Below are 21,576 nucleotides of genomic sequence, written 5' to 3' on the forward strand. Positions count from 1 at the left end.
TAGTAGGACATAAGTGAATGAAATATAATCATGCAAACCAAAAGGTTCATAGGTCATACCCTGAGAAGTCTAGCTTCAAGAAAGGCAGGAAAATAATGAACTTTGCATTATTTATGGCATCTGTAGTTGACTGCTGCTCAATACCACAGATCCATTGTTGTCATACACAAACTGATAATAGAAAATTCTATTGATGGGCAGATCACCACCGAAGTATAAATTTTAGCTAACTCAATTAATTGTTTTAGGGTCAGCTTTACAAATAGGCAGAAGAGGTGTTTTGTAGATGTTATAGTTTTAGGTGCTTCTGCATTGGGCCTTTTGCTCCCAAATGCCAGCACGGAGGATCTATTTCACCAACAGTATACAGCTATCACTTTGTAAAGAAAATGGCTTTTCTTAACTCCTTAAAAGTTTTCCTCAGAAAATTACATATAGCCCATAAGGTGGACACAACATTATTAACTAATGTACTGACTTTCTGGAGATCTATAGCAGAAAAGGAGCAAAACCAGAAGTGGAAAGGATGGTAAACTGACAGAAGATTAAAGGTGATAGTGTCCCCATTTGCGTTCCCTCATCCCCCAATTTGCCAGAGGTTGGACATAGCTATCTCAATTACATTAATTTAAAAATCCATAAGAGAAAGGTTATCAAACATCACTGATATTATGACCTCTGAGGGGTTTTTTGCTTTTGCTTTTGCTTTTTAAAACCAGTCCTCATTCATCCACCTCATTTCAGTTCAGACTGCATTTCATTTTATTTTTGTATAGCGAAGGTGGAAATTTATTGAAGAACAAGCACAGACTCCCACATGGGGAGGGGGAAAGGGTCCCACAGCACAGACTCCCACGTGCGGAGGGGGAAAGAGTCCCCAGACTGGTGCATTTTAAAGCTAGTGATCTAAAAGTATTTTTTGTCCAATCGTGTAAGGTTATTATATGGAGCTTAATTAAGTTGCTAAAACATATGGAAAACCTATGTAAAAGGTGCTGTAAAAAGAGAAAGTACCGTCACACATATAATGTGCACCAAAACTTCTTAATACTTACATTCTTGTATTGCTAGTTTTGTTTACTATGACAGACTTCCCACTCTGATCAACATTGTGGTCTAACCCAAAGTAAGCAGCTACTCTGTGTAACAGCATCCTATGGTAAGATGTCATGGGGGGGAATTTCTTACGTGGAGACCTAGAAGTAGGAAAGAAGAAATACAAATTTAATAAATCAAGGAGAAATGTGATGATAATTTCTTTTCTTGTTAAATGTCAGGACTTACTCATTATTACCAATGAAATCTAAAATTTCTTGTTCCAATTTCAACAGCATCATTCTGTCCCTGAAACAAAATATGAAGACTCATCTGTAAAATTTAACACTGAAATAATAAATGTTGAACTTATACTACTAAATATTTGTCTTAACAACTGTACACTGACTACTATCACAAGCTTGATGCTAAAATATTTACATGCTTTCTAAAAAAGTAATGTTTTTTAAAAATAAAAATGACTTATTTTGGTTTAAATTTTTATTATGGAAAATTTCATGCCTACACAAATGTAGAGGGAACAGTGCAATGAACTTTAATATAGCCATCACCCAACTTCAAGAACTATCAGCATGTTGCCATTCTTGCAATAGATTTTGACTCCACTATCACTATATTGGACTCTGTTCTGTAAATATATATGGATAACAAGAGCATATTAGTATTTACTTCCTTATTACTCAATAAAGCTGAGAGATGGTAGCAGGAAAATATGTATCTTTAGACGCATGACTGTGTTATCGTGCTGAACACCATAGAAACAATGCTCTAGAGAACACGAAATGCCAGTAACAACAGGAATACTCCTATGGGAATCCTAAGCTATATATAAATGGAGCTATAGCAGAGAAGTATGAACTACATTACCAACTTTAACTCCGAAGGAGAGGGCTTTTCAAATCATTCTGTAAATTGCTATTATATATTTATAAGACTTCAGAAATTTTGCCCATAAAAATAAAAATGAGCCAAAAGCCTCCATTAGGTAAAATAAATAGACTCTAAGGAGTATCTGCATGTGCTCCTTTAGACCACTAGGGGCTTATTTAGTGCATTTAGGCTGTAGCAAATTAATGGCACCCCTCCCCAAAGGACCTCCTTGCTCACACACCAAGAACGTTGATCAAGGGAGTATTCCTGTGTTCAGTATAAGTTTCATGTGCAAGGGGAACAAAACAAAACAAAACAAAACAAAACAAAGCAAAACAAAACAAAGCAAAAGAACCTGAAAGAAACTTAAAGTTAGAAGTAGCTTTACAGAACATTTGTATTTCTCAAATTTTATAGATCAATAAAACTAGGCCAAGAGGTTATTGTTTTCCTCCCAAATAAACGATTCTTATTTACTGATTGATTTAAAAAAATTTTTTCTATTGATTTCAGAGAGAGGAAGGGACAGTGAGGAAGCACAAAACACCCAACCAGAAGAGCAAGAAGAAAAAAGAATCCAAAAATATGAAGATAGTGTAAGGAGCCTCTGGGACAACTTTAAGCATACCAAGATCTGAATTATAGGGGTGCCAGAAGAAGAGAGAAAGTAAGATATTGAAAACCTATTTGAAGATATAATGACAGAAAACTTCCCCTACCCGGTGAAAGAAATAGACTTATAAGTCTAGGAATCACAGAGAACCCCCAAACAAGAGGAACTCAAAGAGGACCACACCAAGACAATCATAATTAAAATGCCAAGGGCAGAAGACAAAGAGAGAATCTCAAAAGGAGCAAGAGAAAAGCAGTTAGTTACTTACAAGGGCGTGTCCACATGACTGTCAGCGGATTCTCAACAGAAACTATGCAGGCCAGAAGGGAGTGGCAAGAAATACTGAAAGTGAAGAAAAGCAAGAACCTACAACCAAGATTACTCTACCCAGCAAATCTATCATTTAGAATTGTAGGTCAGATAAAAAGCTTCACAGACAAGCAAAAACTAAAGGAGTTCACCACCACCAAACCAGTATCATATGAAATGCTGAAGGGTATTCTTTAAGATGAGGGAGAAGAAAAAGGTAAAGATAAAAAATCTGAACAACCAAGTGGCAACAAATACATTATCTATCAACAATTGAATCTAAAAATCAAACGAATAAAAAATGTGATGAACAGAATAAACTGGTGAATTGAATAGAATCTGGGGCATGGAAATGGAACAGACTGACGATTCTCAGAGGGAAGGAGGTGTGTGGGTGTGTGGGAAGAGATTAGACAAAGATCTTATATGCATGTATGCATTACCTATGGACACAGGCAATAGGGTGGCAAGGACCTGGGTGGGGTGGGAACCGGGTGGAAGGGAACTATGTGGGGTGGGGGGGGGGGGGGAGAGGGATATCTGTAATAATCTCAACAATAAAGATTAAAAAGACAAAACAAAACAAAACAAAAATACATGTGAATACATGTCATTGCCTTGATAAAATATTTACCACAGATTTCCACTGCTCTTAGGATCTGAAATGTGACTTATCAAGCAGGCATAGTATGGTCTTTGCCTACTTCTTTAGCCTAATCTCCAGCTCTCCTCACAAAACCTATCATCTTGGCTTATCTCGGCACGTGCCAAACTCCTTCCTTTCTCAGCTTCCTTGAACATGCTGTTTCCTTTGCCTAAAACAACTTCGTATATTCTTTTTTAGACTCTGTTTCTTTAATAGCATTTATCACAATGATCATTATATAGTTTTCTGAAGTACATATTTTATACACTAATTGTAGGGGGGGAAAAAAGGGATCCGAGGCAGGCAACTTATTCAGCATTCACAAAACAGTTCATTTAAATTGGTTTCCTGTGCCTGATCTAAACAGCAGGCATACAAAGAAAGAATAAATTACTGATACTTGTGACAACATGGATAAACCATAAAAATATGCTAAGGGAATGACACCAGTCACAGGAACACACACACACACACACTATTGACATGTGAAGTCAAAACCAGGGAAATCTGTACAAACAAGCTTGATTAGTACTCAAGGCATAGAGAGGTGATAGCAACAGGGTATGGGTTTCTTTTTTGGGTTATGAAAACTTTCTATAATTGACTGTAGTGATGGTTGTTGCACATATCTGAGTATATTAAAAGCCCATTAAATTTTATAATTTAAAAATTCATATGCAGATAACAAACCTTTGCATTTATATGTAGAGGAAAACAGAACTGTATAATAGAAAAATATTTTGAAGTGTATAAAAATAGATTTCTAATCTTTGTCCTTATCGATGTCTCCTATAGGTTCAGCAGAAAGAAAATTTCTGCCTGTTTAGAATCCTATCTTGTTTTACTCAAACTACTTATGTATTCTCCTTCTCCCTTATTCCTCAAACCTCTGAGTTCTAGTTTCCACAATCTTACTTCATATGAAACAGTTTGTTAAAATAGCTAATAATTACTTCCTTACCATTTTCTAGAATGATTTGCCCATACTTCCCTGCTAGAGCCAGTGTGTACAATCTTGTCTTTCTTTGAGTATATCACTTCCCCTCACACACTGCTATGCCTTGGCAATGCTCTTTATCTCTACCTGGAATGCCTTTCTCATGCTTCTCTGTATAGATAGTTCCCATTTAAAGCACTCTGATTTCAAGATGCATCTCAGGCATTACTTTTCAGTGATGCCTTCCCATATTCTTTCAAACAAAGACTGGGGGCCCCCCTTCTCTTTTACAGCCCTTGAAAAGTTATTTTACATCTATTCTATTTTAACTAGTGTCCCGGTGCACGGATTCGTGATCACTGAAAGGAAATTAATTAGAAGAAATATTTTAATATCGCTATTTGCCCTTTCCCTATAATAGAAGTGTCAATCAAATACATGACCGACAATGACAGATCGAAACACATGCGCGAGATTAGCACCAGTGAGAACTTTACATGATTCGCATGAGTGGGTCAACTTAGCCTTTTATCTCTATAGAATACTCTTGCTTAATTAAACCTGCTTTCTGATGTAGCTAAACTTTTCGCAGCCCAGTGAAGCACCCCAACTTCTCTTTCAGGTAATTGTCAGCAACACAGCAGCAAGTATCAACACAAAGCAGATTATTATTGTAGATCACACAGGGAGAACAAAGGGTAAAATATTTAACTGCAGCAGTGTTTGACTATATTCTGTGCAGTGAGAAAACCTGAAGTCATTTTCAAGGTCCACCATTTCTTACTTCTATTCAGTCGGGTCAAGTTGCTAAACTTTCTAAATCTCCATCTTCTGGCTAATGAAAATAGAATTCTACCGTGTCTCCTATCTACCTACTTCAGGACTTTTGTGAGGATCAAATGAGATGAGGCACGTGAAAATGCTTCACAAACATTTGGTTAAAGTGTGAAATGTTTGCAACTGGCTATGAAGCAAGTTGGGTTCCTGGGTTAAAGAAACTCCAAGGAGGCTAGTCACTAGAGAGAGGAAGCCAGGCGTTGCTACGTGAAGTCATTACCCGGGGCTCACAGTGACTGTTTCCGGGCTGGGCTGTGGGCCGCATTTTGTGCCATGGGGTCTTGGCAGCGTTGGGTGGGATTTGTGGGCTGTCACTCCGGGGTGGTGGTGGGGCCTGTGTCCCACTTGGGGGAAGCTGAGTGCTGGTTTGTCGGCGCCAGGTCTGTGGTGCCGTTTATTTTTAAATGGTCACTGTGTGTCATGGTAGCTCCTGCATTAAGCGTCTTAACTCCTGGTGGTCAGTGTGCGCCATAGCTATCAGTTGGATGGACACTTAGCCATATATATATATAGACTAGAGGCCCGGCGCATGAAATTCGTGTGTGGGTATGGTCCCAAGGCCTTTCCTGCAATCAGGGCCATTTTCCCCAGCTGCTGGCAGCCGAGCCCCCCCTCCCTGCCACCCAACCCCGGTCAGGCGATTGGAGCCTCTTGGCCAGGGGGAGGGACTTAGAGGTTGGCCATTCCTGCCCACTTGCCAGCCCTGCCCCCACCACAAATCGCCCTCTGTGTGTGGGGAAATGGACAGGGCTGGAACCTTGGCCTGATGTCGCCCACGTCCCCCGCCACCCATCCCCGGTTCTCTGTTCACCATCAGGCGATGGGAGCCTGCTGGCCAGGGAAAGGGACTGAGAGGTGGTCAGCGTGCCTCATAGTGACTGGTTGAGCAGTTGTTCTGGTTGTTCCACTGTTAGGGTCAATTTGCATATTACCCTTTTATTACATAGGGTTATATATCAAGAGTTTATTCTAGCAGAGAGACAGTGGATAATTTAGGGGCAGAGATGATATCTTGCACATCTTTATATCTATAACTAGAGGCCTAATGCACGAAAGCGTGCACTCAGGGGGTGGGGGTGGGGGGCAGTCCCTCAGCCCAGCCTTCACCCTCTCGCAGTCTGGGAGCCCTTGGGGGATGTCTGACTGACGCCTTAGGCAGTTGAACATCCTTAGTGCTGCTGCAGAGGCAGAAGAGGCTCCTGCTACCATCACTGCACTCACCAGCCGTGAGCCTAGCTTCTGGCTGAGCGGCGCTCGCCCTGTAGAGCGTACTGACCACCAGGGGGCAGCTCCTTCATTGAGCAGCTGACCCCTGCTTGTCAGTGCGCCATAGCAACTGTTCGTTCTGCTGTTCAGTCGATTTGCATATTAGCCTTTTATTATATAGAATGTTTGGCACAATACTTAGCACATGGCAGATGCTTAAGAAATACCTATTCATTAGATTCCACATGAATGATATCATATGGTACTTATCTTTCTCTGATTGGCTTATTTCACTTAGCATAATGTTCTCCAGGTCCATCCATGCTGTTGTAAAGGGTAAAATTTTCTGGAATTTAATGAACAAACTGAACCACCAAGCAAAATACAAGACAGACCCATAGATAGAGAGCAGGTAGACAGCTTTGGTGGGAGGTGGAGTATTGGGGAATGAGTGGAGGTTGGAGCAAAAAAGAATATAGAGAGAAATCATGGACATGGGCAATAGTGGTGACTGTTGGGGGCGGGGGGGAAAGTGGAAGAGGGCATAGAGGGGATAAATGGTGATGGGAAAAAAAGAAATGCCTGCCCAATGGACTAATGATTTCATCTTTATTTTGGGACTTAAAATAAAAAAGTCAGGCAAAGTTGACTATCTTCTTCCTCATGTCATACCTATACTCCTTCAATCCATATTACAACAAGCCCAGTTTTCATTTAGGCAGTTCTCTTTTGAAGGTTTATGTTAAGAGTAAACTAGAAAATCAAGATGGCACTGAATACAATAAACCCTGAATTAAAATAAAGGTTTATCTTGAGGTATGATATAAGTCTCAGTGAGACTAAAGAGAGCCAGCTGTTCATGATTTCTTCCATGTGCACATACCCAATGAAACTGTTTTCTTTTTATTGCAATGTATGTAAAATAACTCCCACTCTGCGAAGTTAACACTTAGAGGATGGGTTTTTAACCTGGGAGTCTTCTACCTCATGAAAGCATTGGTGAAATATTTTGTGGATAAGCCTTTTTGTGGGAAATACCTTAAAGGGGTCAATGACCTGCCAAAAAATAAAAATCTATTCATTACCCTGGTAAACAAAGGATTTCACAATTGGTTAGTGACTCAAATAAGCTCTTTAAAAACTATAGGATTGAAGGTGTATAAACTAAGAAAAAGGGAACAAATAATGTGACTTTAAATGTTTAAACACTCATAAATGAATACACTAAGTTCTTGTTCAGTTGGGTGTGTTATCCTGAGAATATTTCTTTTTTTTCATGATTAATGTTACCTCTGCATTTCAATTGAGTCAAAATTTCTTGGTAATTCTGTATTTCCCAAAATTCCTACATACAGCATAAATTATTTTTATATCATGCTGAAATACATATTGCAAAAAGACATTTATACATCTAGACCACCAACATCGTAACCCTAAGAATCTAAAATGTTTCTGGTATACTTCAATTACTGCAATCTTATTCTAATATTCTAACTCAGTAATGGAGACACACATAGCAAATTATGGTATTCTAAAAAGCAATATAAACCTTATAAATCTAATTTTTACCTGGGATTGTTTTTTAATGTATTTACTAAAAATTCATGTAGATCTATGCCAGTTGAATCAGTGTATTCTTGACTGGAATCTAAAAAAACAACAACACAAAAACACAGTATGAAGTTGTTTGAAAATAAATCCCATTTCTTTTTACACATGATACATATCTTAAATAAAATGAGGTGACCCACATTGAAAAAGATTAACAAAGTAGGAAAAGGAAACTTCTGAAATCAGATGAAAACAATTTTTCTATTCCCATATAACGAACAGATGTAGGTTTATATAACTGCATGTACATGCACATTCTTAAAAAAAATATATGTCTTGCCTGGCCAGAGTGGTTCAGTCGGTTCGGTGTCCCTCTGTGCATTGAAAGGTCACTGGTTTGATTCCGGGTCAGGGCACATGCCTAGGTTGCAAGTTTGATCTAGTTGGAAAGCCTTTGGAAGGGAACTGATCAATGCCTCTCTTTCTGTCCTTCTAGTTCTCCCTTTCCCCCTTACTTTCTCTAAGCATGTCCTTGGTGAGGATTAAATTAAAAAAAAAAAAAAAAAATCTCTCAAATGTGACAGTAATTTACTTTGAATCCTTTAAAGATCCTATTATATACTCACCACAATCCTCATTTTCTAAAATGTCTCCTGAAGTAAAAGATTAGAATGACTTATTCAATTAACTACATTGGTAGCAAATTAAGACAGCTTAGTTCATTTGTGAACATAGGTGGAGAAAATAATTTGGGGGTAGATAGGAATTTTAGTTCTGAAAGAACACTAATTTAATTAGATATGATTAGGCCTATCACTAAAGGCTTGCTTCCAATATACTCTTTTAAAAAAATTATGTTTATTTCTCCCTTCATGCTGATCAGCATTAATCACGTTTGTAAATTAAAAAAGCATTTTTATAGATGTGCAATAGATGACGGTGAAGTCCCTTAAAATTTATTATGAAAGATAAACATTCTGGTTTCCAAGAAGGTATGTTTTTATTGATTATTTAGAGAGGAAGGGGGAGGGGGGGAGACAGAGAGGGGGGGAGGGAGGGAGGGAGGGAGAGAGAGACCAATTGCCACCCCCATACATGCCCTGACCAGAGACTGAACCCACAACCTAGGTATGTGCTCTGACCGGGAATTGAACCCACCATCTTTTGGTATAAGGGATGACACTCCAATCAACTGAGTCACCTGGCCAGGGCATCAGCTCTTTGTATTGTAAGGAAGAAATAATATTTTTAGTGAAATCGGTATTCAAATTATAGTAATTCTATTATTTCAATAGGAGATAGACCAGTAAGAGATAAAGACAGTTATCTTCCTCAGAGACTCTGGAATGTGTTGCAGTTTTTTAATTAATGTGTCTTACTGTGTTATTCCATTTTGACCAGATGAGCAAATACTATATTATCCCTTCAATATGTTCTGTATCATATCCTATCTAATAAAAGAGAAACATGGTAATTAGCCGTACATCCGCTACCCTTCCCATTGGCTAATCAGGGCGATATGCAAATTAACTGCCAGCCAAGATGGCGGCCAGCAGCCAGGCAGCTTGAAGGTAACATGAGGCTTGCTTGCTTCAGTGACGGAGGACTCCAACGTTCCCCGCCTGCCACTGCTGGCCTTTGAGCTTGCAGTTTGAAACACTGTTACAAATATAGAAGCTAAACAAAACCCCAGTAACCTGCTTTCAGCCAGCTGGGATCTCAGAGCTGGAGTTGAAACAGTGTTTTGATTATAGAACCCAAACAAACCAGATACCTGCTTTCAGCAGCGGAGGCCTAAGAGCTGGAGCCAAGCCTCAGAGCTAAAGCTGGCCCAGAATAAAAAAAAGAAGAAAAAAAGGAGCGGTTGGGAGCTTCAGTCACCCGCCAGCCTGAAAACAGCCCTCAGCCCCTCACCCAGACTGGCCAGGCACCCCAGTGGGGACTCCCACCCTGAAGAGTGTGTGACCAGCTGCAAATAGCCATCATCCCCTCATCCAGGCTGGTCAGGCACCCCAGTGGGGACCCCCACCCTGATCCAGGACACCCTTCAGGGCAAACCAGCCGGCCCCCACCCGTGCACCAGGCCTTTATCCTACATGGTAAAAGGGTAATATGCCTCCTAGCACTGGGATCAGGGGAGCCGCGAGGCCTCCCGGCACCAGGATCAGTGTGACAGGGGGCAGCGCCCAAACCCCCGATTGCCCCGCGGCTCTGTGTGTGACAGGGGGCGGGGCCAAAACCTCCCTATCCGCCCTACTCTGTTCGTGACAGGGGAAGGCACCCCAAGCCCCTGATAGCCCTGCTCTGTGCCTGATAGGGGGGAGCTCCCCAACCCCCTGATCGCCCTGTGGCTCTGTGTGTGACAGGGTGTGGCGCCCCAACCCCCTGCTCTGTGTGTGACGGGGGGTGGTGCCCCAATTCCCCTATTAGCACTACTCTGTGAGTGACGGGGGGAGCTCCTCAACCCCCTGATGGGCCCTGCTCTGTGCGTGACAGGAGCGCGCTCCCCAACCCCCTGATGGGCTCTGCTCTGTGCGTGACAGGGGGGAGCTCCCCAACCCCCTGATGGGCCCTGCTCTGTGTGTGACAGAGGGGAGCTCCCTAAACCCCTGATCGACCCTGCTCTGTGCGTGACAGGGTACGGAGCCCCAACCCCCGATTGGCCCTGCTCTGTGCATGACAGGGGGTGGCGCCGCAAACTCCCCATCGACCTTGCCTTGAGTGTGACAGGGGGCGGTGCCCCAACCCCCCAATCGGCCCTACCCTGAGCATGACTGAGGGTGGCATCGCCACCTCCCGATCCGCCCTGCTCTGTGCATGACAGGGGGTGGCGCCCCAACTCCCAATTGGCCCTGCTCTGAGCCCGACCAGGGGCTGCACCTAGGGATTGGGCCTGCCCTCTGCCACCTGGGAGCAGGCCTAAGCCAGCAGGGCACTATCTCCCGAGGGGTCCCAGACTGCGAGAGGGCACAGGCTGGGCTGAGGGACCCTCCTGCCCCCCTGAGTGCACAAACTTTTGTGCACCGTGCCTCTAGTATATATATATATGGTAAGGAAAATTTTGTTTTAAAAACCCCACAAAAATAAATTGCAAACCTCTTGATAACATTTTTCTGGGTAACTTATCACTGGCTTTTTCTTTTTCTGCTTCATCTTTCGAGGGCTTCTCCTCTTTTTCAAATGATTGTGTTAACTGGATCTGAATTTTCTCCTGTTGGAAGGTAAAATCAGTTTAAATAAAAATATAGAGCAATTTAGTTAATACCACACACCTGTAGTAACACAAAAGTATGTGGAGGGGAAAAAAAAGAAAACTATTATTTTATCCAATTAGATTCTTCAAAGTAGAATACAACTTAAAAATATTTTTACCATATTTATTGAAGTCTGGATAGCAAAATTTGAAATGTTGACTATATCAATTGAAACATATCTTAGAAATTATTTTAGAGAAAAAAAATGTTTTTTGTAACAGTTTAAATGTATCTACTTGCAAAGCTCCTGGAGAATCAGAACCAAGGTCTTTTTAACCTATTTTTGCAATGGAGATGCCAAGGAAAGATACAATTATCATCAATCATGACAACAGGAAGACATAAGTATCAAGTCAACACTTAGTAAAAAGTACTTTTTTTGAGGGGGCGGGGGGAAAGAGAGAAGTACGTAAAATCTCATATTCCTTCATTCTCTTGACATATAAAAAAACTGTAAGTACAAAATATCCAAAACCAAATTTACATGACTTTCATTATTTGAGATTTATGTATCACTTGTTCTTCCTCCATCACCTCAAAGTTTAGAAAGATTTCAAGCAAGATTGCTTTCTTTCCTGATACATAGTAATTCACTGTAAAGTAACCATATTATATAAGACTGAAAAAGAGAACTAATTCTACATTTGATTTTTAAAACAATCTCATTACATCCAATTTCAAAAACCAAAGGAATTAGTGAAAATTAATTCATATAGCCTAAAATGGTAAATGTCACACAGCTCTGTTTATTCAGGCAAAGTTATCAAGAAAGGCAGAATAACATCCAGACCATTTCTACTAAAGATAATTGTAGACTAAATTATACTGTTGTCCATGGTGATGAAAAACATCAATCAGACTTCTCTTCTCTGGGAGATGGTTGTTGGTGGTAATACAGTAAGTCAATATCAAAGGGAATATAAATTTCAGGGTTCTTAAACTTTCAGCCATCAGGATCTCTGTTAAACATCTCTGACCCCCCAGGAAACATTATTTTTTTTGAAATAGTAATTGGCAAAAAATTTCAGATCAAATATAGTATTTTTTCCTATAGGTTTGCTGACTGCTATTTTCATCTCTTCAATTCTGCTTCCCCTTCCATCTCAGTTCAAATTTATGTTCAGAATATAGTGCAAAAGCTATGTACTGGCAATTTTCACTAAAGTTGCTGAACTTCCTACATTCATCAACTGGTAATCATTTTTCTCATTATGACTAATTTTCCTTTTTATAAATTAAATTTATCAGGGTAACATTGGTTAATAACATTATATAAATTTCAGGTGTAAAACTTTGTAATGTATCTGTATACTCTATTGTGTGCTCACCATTGGAAATCTAGCCAGTCTCCTCACCCGAGGATATTTTTCCATTGCTTTTTAGAGAGGTGAAGGGAAGAAGGGCGGGGAGAGAGAGAGATGAGTATCAATGTGAGAGACACATCGATTGGTTGCCTTTGCATGTGACCCAAACAGAGGGATCGAGGCTGCAACTGAGGTATGTGCCTTTGACTGGAATCAAACCTGAGATGCTTCAGTTCAAAGGTCAATGCTCTTTCCACTGAGGCAAACCGGCCAGAACTGTTTGTTGTTTTTTTGTGAAATGATATGGTTCTTGTCCTTTTCCATTTGACTTATCTCATTTAGCATAATGTTCTCAAGATCCATCCTTGTTGTCTTATGACTCATTTTCTAATCTACTTTCCTTATTTTAAAGTAATTGTAAGATAGGTATTTTAAAATGAATCCCAGAAGTATGTTTTGGAAGTAGAATACTAGAAGTGTTACTGACTTACAGCTTCTATTCCTGTTACTCAAGGATAATCCATGAAATCCAGGTTGGAAGAAAAGATTTCACATTTAGACCACCACAAAAGGCAATCCCAATGACTATCAGGTTTCATTTCTAAATTCTCCTATTAAAGTTGTACATTATAATTACAGATATTAAACTATTTTATCAAGATTAATTGTATTTAAAAATCTAGAGGCTTAATGTACTGAGGTCTGGATTCGGTTGATACTGAGACCTTGTTTTCATTAGCAAATAAACTAGGCATATTTTAAATGCTGAAATCCATACACAAACTCTTCTGACTATAAATAAGCAACATCTCCATAGGAAGTTGTAATTTCTTTACTCTTCCTCACTCAGCCATTCACATTTGTTACTGGTCACTTCCCTCTCATAAGCTCTCATTAGACACAAGTAACATCTCTTTTAATTGCCTCTCAACCCTTTGACTAATGTGCTTTACTCCAGATTATTTCCTCAAAAATCACATTCTGAAGCAAACATTATTAGATGGAAAGTGTCTCTACCCATCAAGAATTAGATACTAGGACATTTCAGGAGAAATAATTTATTTTCCTATTCCCATTCAGGTGCAGTTTAGTTAACTCAAGACTTGGAAAAAGTTCAGTAAAAGTAGGCTATTATCTCAAAAGAAAAAAAATTACTGTATTTAAGAGAAATTGAGAACAAATGTATTAAGTGGAATAACAGCTCTTTGAACTATGAATGCAAAAATTATAATCTGAGATCAATAGTATATACATTAATTTATAATACACTCCTGATGTTATTTTTCCCATATAAATTTTCACTAGATAAATTTATGTAGCACTATTAAGAATTTTGCCCCAATATTTTTCAGATAGGTAAAATGTACTGAAAAAACAACAACAACAAAACAACAATCACATTACAGTTTTTCTCAAAAAGAATGCATTTTTCTGTATTAATAGTCTTATGAATGCCTGACCCTTCTCATTTTTTCAATCTCCTTGGACTAATTATAATTAGTCCATGAGGCTAGGATGGTATAACATTTTGAACAACAGAAAGAAGAAATACATTTTTAAAAAACACTATATTATTCCATCCTGGACAGGCATAGTATTTACTCTAATTTGTACAAAAGAATTTTTTAAAATTGCTACTTCAAAAACAATTTTATTAAATTTCTTTCAGAGCGTATCATAACTCTTCAGCCTTATCAACAACCATGCAAAAGCCAAAGGCTAACATTTAAAAATGTTCTCAGGCAATAGTTCTTAGTAAAATATTTTGACTGCATTTCTACTTTTTCTTAGAAAATTCTGTTATTTTATTGTTAAAAAATATTTACTTTATAGAATGAATGCATATAGCTTTCTTCTGTTTTTAAATTGTAAATAAATCACAAATAAACTCTGAATCACTTGAGCACAGTCCAAAAGAAGCTGATTTTTTGGTATTTTTTACTGACAAATAATTAAAACAAAAAATCTTCTCCTCCCATTTTAAAAAAAATATATTTTTATTGATTTCAGAGAGAAAGGGAGAGGGAGAGAGAGAGAGAGAGAAACATCAATGATGAGAATCACTGATTAACTGCCTCCTGCATGCCCCACACTGAGGATTGAGCCCACAACCCAGGCATATGCTCTGATGAGGAAGCTAACCGTGACCTCCTAGTTCATAGTTTGACACTCAACCACTGAGCACACTGGCTGGGCCTCTTCTTACATTTTGGAAGCAAAGAAGTGTAGAGGGCATATTCTAAATATGTGACAACTATCTTCAGTATGTATAGCAGGCTTTTAAGAGTATCATCTTATCAAGGCAAAGCATAAGATTTCACCTGAATCAATAAATGTACAATTGCTATTTATTAAAAAAAAAAAAAAGAAGAAGAAGAAATACAACTTCTCATGGCCTTTTCCTTTCTTTCTTTTTTAGTACACTTCTTAAAGAGCCAAAAAGTTGCCTCAGTTCTTTGGAAACTAATTGTTGGGATATAGGAGGATTTTATGTTGCTTAAACTTGTAAAAAGTAGAATAAGCCATTAACAGCCAAAGTTACCATCACAGACAAATGTTGGTAAAGGGTCCAAACATATTTCATATACAATGCCCATGTAAGAGAAGGCAAACATTAGTCCACAGCTGAGATTAACAGAAAAGTAGTCATAGCATTAAAAATACAAAGGGCAAACCAAATTGTCTGCTTAAATCTCAGTTCTATATTTTACAAGCATAGACAGAAAAGGAATTAGAAGTTTCAAGACAACTATTAGAGCCAAGCTAATATAAGAATTGGCTTCACCATGCATTCAGTTTAAGTAAAATAATATATCAAGCAGAAGTCTTGGATAGTTTCCTTTCACACACAAGCAGTATTTGACAAACTTATAAAGGCCAAAATCAAAAGGGTAAATTCCATCGCAATTCCACTAAGTGAAGGTACTACTTTATTACTTTTCCAAAATAACTTATAACTCCCTTAGAGCCATATTCCCACTTAGTTATATTATCCCTAAGTTTTCCCAGAGAGAAATCATTATACTAAATTTTAGAGTGACATAACAAGGTTTTCCCACTTTTCATGTGTATCTTGTATCATGTATTATTAAATGAATTCTTAGTAAAAACACACATAACACACACACATGCACATACAACTTAAAAAAATTTGATTTCAGAGTGTAGATACAACTTTTATTTAACCTTATGAAAAAATTTCTCCAGGAGGCAGGTTATTCCACCATGTCTGTAAAGAATAATTTTTTTTTTTACCTGGTTCTCCTGTGATACCTCTGCTGTAGGGGGTGGTGGAGATTCTTCACATACTGCAAGGCTCCGAACTAGCTTTAACTTTGAGCTTGACTAAAGAAAAGTATTTAAAATTAACACTACATGTCACAAATCTGGGGTGTATATCCAAAAGCCCCCTAGAGTTTCTTAAGTCTTTATAGTTTCTGCCACATATAGGCATAGGTGAAATGTACAAGTTATATATATCATTAATTACCTCTAAAATCCATTGTTAAGAGGGAAAACAAACAATTGCAGTTTTGAAAATTATAGCAATAGCAAGAATGGGGATAATTCCAATTTCAAAACCCAAAGAATGGTGAGAAAGCCATTTTTCTCTATAAAAAAACCATTAAAGATACAAAAGCAATGCACAAAAGCAACTAGGCAAGACAAAACCCAAATAAAACAAAATAAGCTTTCTGCCCCAAACAAAATATGACAAAACTAAACTGATGCAGCGCTGTATGAAAACAAGGATTCATCAAGCATGAAGGACGGCCCTTGGCATGCCAGCACAAAATATTTACTATACCTTAGACCTTTTTCCTGTCTGTCCAAAGGACTGCAATGGCCGCTGAATACACAAGAAAGATTTATATTACATTTCATGTTGAAACAGAAAGTTTTCTTCTCAATTCATAATCCTAAGCCACAGAGAAACTAACTGCACAAAGAATAAAAAATGAGGAAATCAAAGTTGGTTTTAAGTAAAAATGTACTGATTCCTCCCAAAAGCACACCTGTAAAAGATTCTCTTAAAATCCTTGTGTGAATTGGCATTTTCTGTAAGTGAGCAAATTACCACAATTTCTGTGTTAATTGAGCTAAATGAAATTACAAGGTAACTTCTAAGGTAGTAGAAAAATAAAATATATTTCTTCAGTATTTTATAACATATTACACTTTAGGCAAAGTTAGGAGGAAAAATCCCTACAAAAATCCTGAGGAATTTTAAGTATCTGTGCTCAACAAAGTTCCAAACATACTAAGGAGAATGTTGCAAATGCACATTGAGTCAGAGCACAACCACCTATCTTCTGAGCATTTTCAGACACATACGAAGTACAGCACCAGTTTACTAGTCACAGAATCATGTTTGCCTGGTCCAGGGTAAGGCAATGAAGCAGATATAAAGAAAAGAGATCAAAGTTCCAATATACACGTCCAACATAATTGCCAAATCACCAATCACATGATTGGGGAACCCAATGGAGCAAAAGTTCTAGTGTGTGATATCGATATCAGGCTTTGGTTTGGGAAAGCAGCTGTAGTGACTCTGAACCAGAGCCAGATGGTTTTTAAACATGTTTTCCTTCCTCCAACCTCCTTCCAATCTACCTCTCTAACTCTAATCCCAGGCACCTATCATTTATACTCATTAAAGCCAGGGACCAAACATAAAACAGATAAAAAGTCCTTAATACGTAGATTAGTATATTCACATATGAAAGAAGAGTCATGATGTCACTCTAATATCCAAAAGAGCCTTCCTTGCAGAACCAACAGAAATGAGAATCTGCAGTACCAGTGTGTCCTGTCCCTCATGCTGAGCCCAAGTTCTTGAGATAAGAGCATTGTATTTTTGGGATTCTGATCCTGGATTACCCACATTACATACAAATTAGTAGTAACAAACACAAAAGGAAAATAGAAAAAATAAAGAAAAATGACTTTCATTTCTTACAGAGAAGAAAATAGTTTGTATACACCACATATACACATGGCCATACTGCCTAAGAGCTTCTGCATGTTGGCATTGTCTTTTGTTTCGATTTACTCTATAATTTGTTCAAGAAAATTTCTAATTGTAACTCATATCTAAAAATAGAACTAAAAGAAGTTATACTGCATAGAGAAAGGACTTGAAGAAAAGCTGGGAGAAAATCAATAGATGAATGCAAGCAAAAAGGCAGAAGGGAAAATAATGTGTGACTTACTCCTGTTCTCTGCTTTAATTCCTTACAATTCTAAGTATCCAGGGTACAAAACTTTCTGCTAAAAATTTTTAAAATAAAAGAGATGATTAACTGTCAAGTAAAAACTGTATTCATATGTAGAGTTGGATTTAAATTTCTGGCTTTGCTCATTAGTAGGTGACCCTGGTCAAGTTATTTCAGTTCACTTGTTTTTTTAAAATGTTTTTATTGATTTCAGAGAAGGGAGAGGGAGAGAGAGATAGAAATATCAATGATGAGAGAGAATCATAGATCAGCTGCCTCCTGCATACCTACCACTGAGTCTGCAATCTGAGAATCGAACCTTGACCTTCTGGTTCATAGGTCCACGTTCATCCACTGAGCTACGCTAGTTGGGCCGCATTTTTTGGTTGGGAGCAGAAAGGCAAATCTGATTCAAAGGGCAAGAAGGAACAGACACACCACTGCTTGCTTTGAAGATGGAGGGGCTCTGTGAGAAGGCCTGCAGGCAGCCTCTAGGAGCACAGTGGCCCTTCGCCTACAGTCAGTCAGGAAATGTGGACCTCAGACCCACAACTGCAAGCAACTGAGTTCAGCCAATAACTGGAAGGAGCCCAGAAGCAAATTTCCCCCCAGTCTTCAGATAAGGGCCCAATCCAGCCAACACTTTAGATTTCAGCTTTGTGAAATCCTAAACAGAGAAGTTACTTGAGCCCAAACTAATTTCTAATCTACAGATCTGATGTCTACAACTGAGTTGATAATTGGGTATTGTGTTATGCTCTAAGTTTGTGGTAATATGCTCTGTAGCAATAGAAAACTAATACACTACTTCATATGTAAAGCATTATTCAATAAAAGTCACTATTTCATTTCAAATAGCAAAGAACTGAAATAATATATGCCAGAAAGCTTACTATACACACATGCACAAACAACAAAGCAGAGAAAACAAGTTTGGTTTATTAAAGAAAATAACCTTTGTTTTATATTTTTGGTGTCAATTTGATAGTTAGATTTGGCTTTAAATAAAAATAAATTATTTTAAAAAATTAAGTCTTTATTCCCCATTGACCCCTTCTAGACTGCCCCCATCCCTCGCCCCAAGCCTTCACCACCCTATTGTCTGTGTCCACGGGTTATATATGTATGTATAATGCATACAACTTACTTGGTTGATCTCTTTCCGCCTACCCACCCATCTCAAATAGATTTTATTATTTAAACCACACCTTTCCCCTTTCCCCCATTTTTATTTTTATTTTGGAAAATATACAAAACATGAAATTTAACATTTTAACCATTTTCAAGTGTATAGTTCAGTGGTATTGAATATAATCATAATGTTGTACAACCATCACCATAATCCATGTCTATAATTATTTTCATCTTGTAAAACTTAAACTCTGAACTCATTAAACATAATTATCATTCTCCCCCAATCCCAAGCCCTGGCAACCACTCTCTGTCTATGATTTTGACTACTCTAAGTACCTGATACAGGTCAAATTGTATGTCTTTTTGTAAATCTTAATTAGTTAAGATTTCTATAATTTTACATAGACAGACTTTTATTCAACCCTTTAAACAGACATTTATGACTGGCTTATTTAACTTAGCACAATGACCTCAAGGTTCATCTATGTTGTAGCATATTACTAAAGAATTTCCTCCCTTTTTAAGGCTAAATAATATTGCATATTTGAGGGTATTATTTAATGATGTTCAATACAATGAAATATCCTTTCATTTGCTGATGGATGCATTTGGGTTGATTCCATGTTTTAGCTATTGTGAATAATGCTTCTACGAACATGGATGTGTAATTATCTCCTCCAGATTTCAGCATGTGCTTTAGCATCTACAAGACTAAGCAAAAAGAGCTTGAGTTTACTTAATATGCACTGAAACACAGATGATGCTTTTAGGGTAGTCAGGCCAAATAAGGTTGGGAATGGTCATGATTGAAGCAGCACAGTGCTCTGGAAAAAGCACAGGGAGGTAGGCTAGGATTGAGTCCTGGCTGTGCCACTGGCTCTCTAGGTGCCATATAGTTGTGCTAATGTTAATAATAAAACAATTGGGATTATTATAATAATAATCATTATTTGTTAATCCTCACCAAAGGATATGTTTTTATTAATTTTGGAGAAAGAGCAACATCAATGAGAGAGAGAAACATCCATCGGTTGCCTACCGTACATGTCCTGACCAGAGACTGAACCTGCAACCAAGGAATGGCCCTGACCTGCATGTCCTGACCGGTAATCGAACTGCAACCTTTGGTGTATGAAACAATGCTTTAACCAACTGAGACACCTGGCCAGGGCAATAGTATATTATTAATAGCATCTACCATTGCTAGGCTCTAACTATATACCAGTTAAATTATATACATCATTTTTATGTTAGACAGATAGCAAAATAGTTAAGATTTCTATAATTTTACATAGACAGACTTATTCAACCCTTTAAACAGAAACTTCATTGCATGTTTCATCCCATTTACCTCACTGCTGGAGAAGTGTGGTCTGTACCGAGTTTTTCTGATAATATTATTGGATTGGCATTACTTTCTTATCCCTTACTTCCCCTTTTTAAACAAATGCAAAAGAACTTGATGTAAAGGCTCATCTTAATTATCAAAGGGCTTTTTACAGAAACTGAGAATATATTAAACACCTACTTCAACAGATTTCATACATATATGTGTGTGCGTATATATACATATCAGAAGCTGTTCATGTATACTGGCATATGAAGCCTAGTTAACAAAAATCAGTTCTCTTTTTTCCTCCACAACAAGGGTTACCAACACAATTTGAACTGGCCATCCTACTGTTCACAAATAATTAATGGGGAGAGGAATTGTTTGAACTTTTCCAAAATATGCTTTGAATCATGTTTATATGCACATAGACAGATGAATACTCCCAGACAAAGCATTTGCCAAGTACAAAGATACAACTGTAAAAAAAAAATGAGAAAGTTGAGTTTGAATCTTTAATAAGTAAGCAGAACACAAGGTTCCTAAGTTTATGTTTCAAGTAAATGACAGTAAAAATCAACAAGTAATTTACCTAAATTTAATCTGAGAAATCTACTCCTGAGAAAAATCACACAATAGAGGCCATACAAATAAGTTATACAAAGAGAAACAAAGCAACTCCCACCCCATTTATCCTATATTAAAGATTTATAGTCTAACATATTAAATTTTTTCTGGATTTAGAAGCCTGACACCTCACCAGTTCCAAATACCTAATGATCATAGAAAGTTTAACATATAACTTAAGGTTTGCAATAGAAATAGTCTATGGCAGTAGAAAAGTTACTAATCAAAAAATCTTTTCACAATTATTTGGGATCATCATCAACAGTTTAGAACAACTTCAGGCAATTATGTGGGAAAGTTACCTTCTTGACATTAACACACACTATTTGAATTAGCTCTAAAGTATTCTTAAGAAATTCTTAAAAAAGTAGTCCTAAAACTTATATAAAAGACAACTGATGTTTTTTAAAGGGTAAAGCATCACACAGTAGAATTATTTATAAAAGAAAAGGCCAAGGAGCTCTGAGATCATCTCTACTTGGAACCATCCCAGGTGAGGTCTAATGTTTGTTGGCCTCTCTCTAGTTTGAAGAAATTATTTTTTACTAGAGACCTGGTGCATGAATTTGTGCACCAGTCGGGTCCTTCGGTCTGGCCTGTGGGATTGGGCCGAAACTGGCTCTCTGACATCCCCCAAGGGGTCCTGGATTGTGAGAGGCCACAGGCCAGGCCGAAGGACTCCACTG

At 38.0% G+C, this 21,576-nt stretch overlaps 1 protein-coding gene across 15 annotated transcripts in view; it reads right to left on the reverse strand.

Annotated features, from left to right (window-relative positions):
* Positions 1-21,576, reverse strand: part of R3HDM1 (R3H domain containing 1) — a 181,934-nt gene that overhangs the window by 88,297 nt on the left and 72,061 nt on the right. For 12 of the 15 annotated variants that reach the window (XM_036318760.1, XM_036318754.1, XM_036318749.1 and 9 more), the window contains 6 exons: positions 16,392-16,433; positions 15,839-15,928; positions 11,122-11,236; positions 8,044-8,122; positions 1,285-1,344; positions 1,056-1,196 (listed from right to left, as the gene is read on the reverse strand). In XM_036318760.1, coding sequence (XP_036174653.1) covers positions 1,056-1,196; positions 1,285-1,344; positions 8,044-8,122; positions 11,122-11,236; positions 15,839-15,928; positions 16,392-16,433 — 527 coding nt within the window. The remainder of the gene's footprint in view (positions 1-1,055; positions 1,197-1,284; positions 1,345-8,043; positions 8,123-11,121; positions 11,237-15,838; positions 15,929-16,391; positions 16,434-21,576) is intronic. The other 3 variants (XM_036318752.1, XM_036318757.1, XM_036318750.1) reach the window with 2 other exon arrangements.

The sequence above is a fragment of the Myotis myotis genome, unplaced genomic scaffold (assembly GCF_014108235.1).
Source record: "Myotis myotis isolate mMyoMyo1 unplaced genomic scaffold, mMyoMyo1.p scaffold_m19_p_8, whole genome shotgun sequence".
Classification (NCBI taxonomy): Eukaryota; Metazoa; Chordata; class Mammalia; order Chiroptera; family Vespertilionidae; genus Myotis; species Myotis myotis.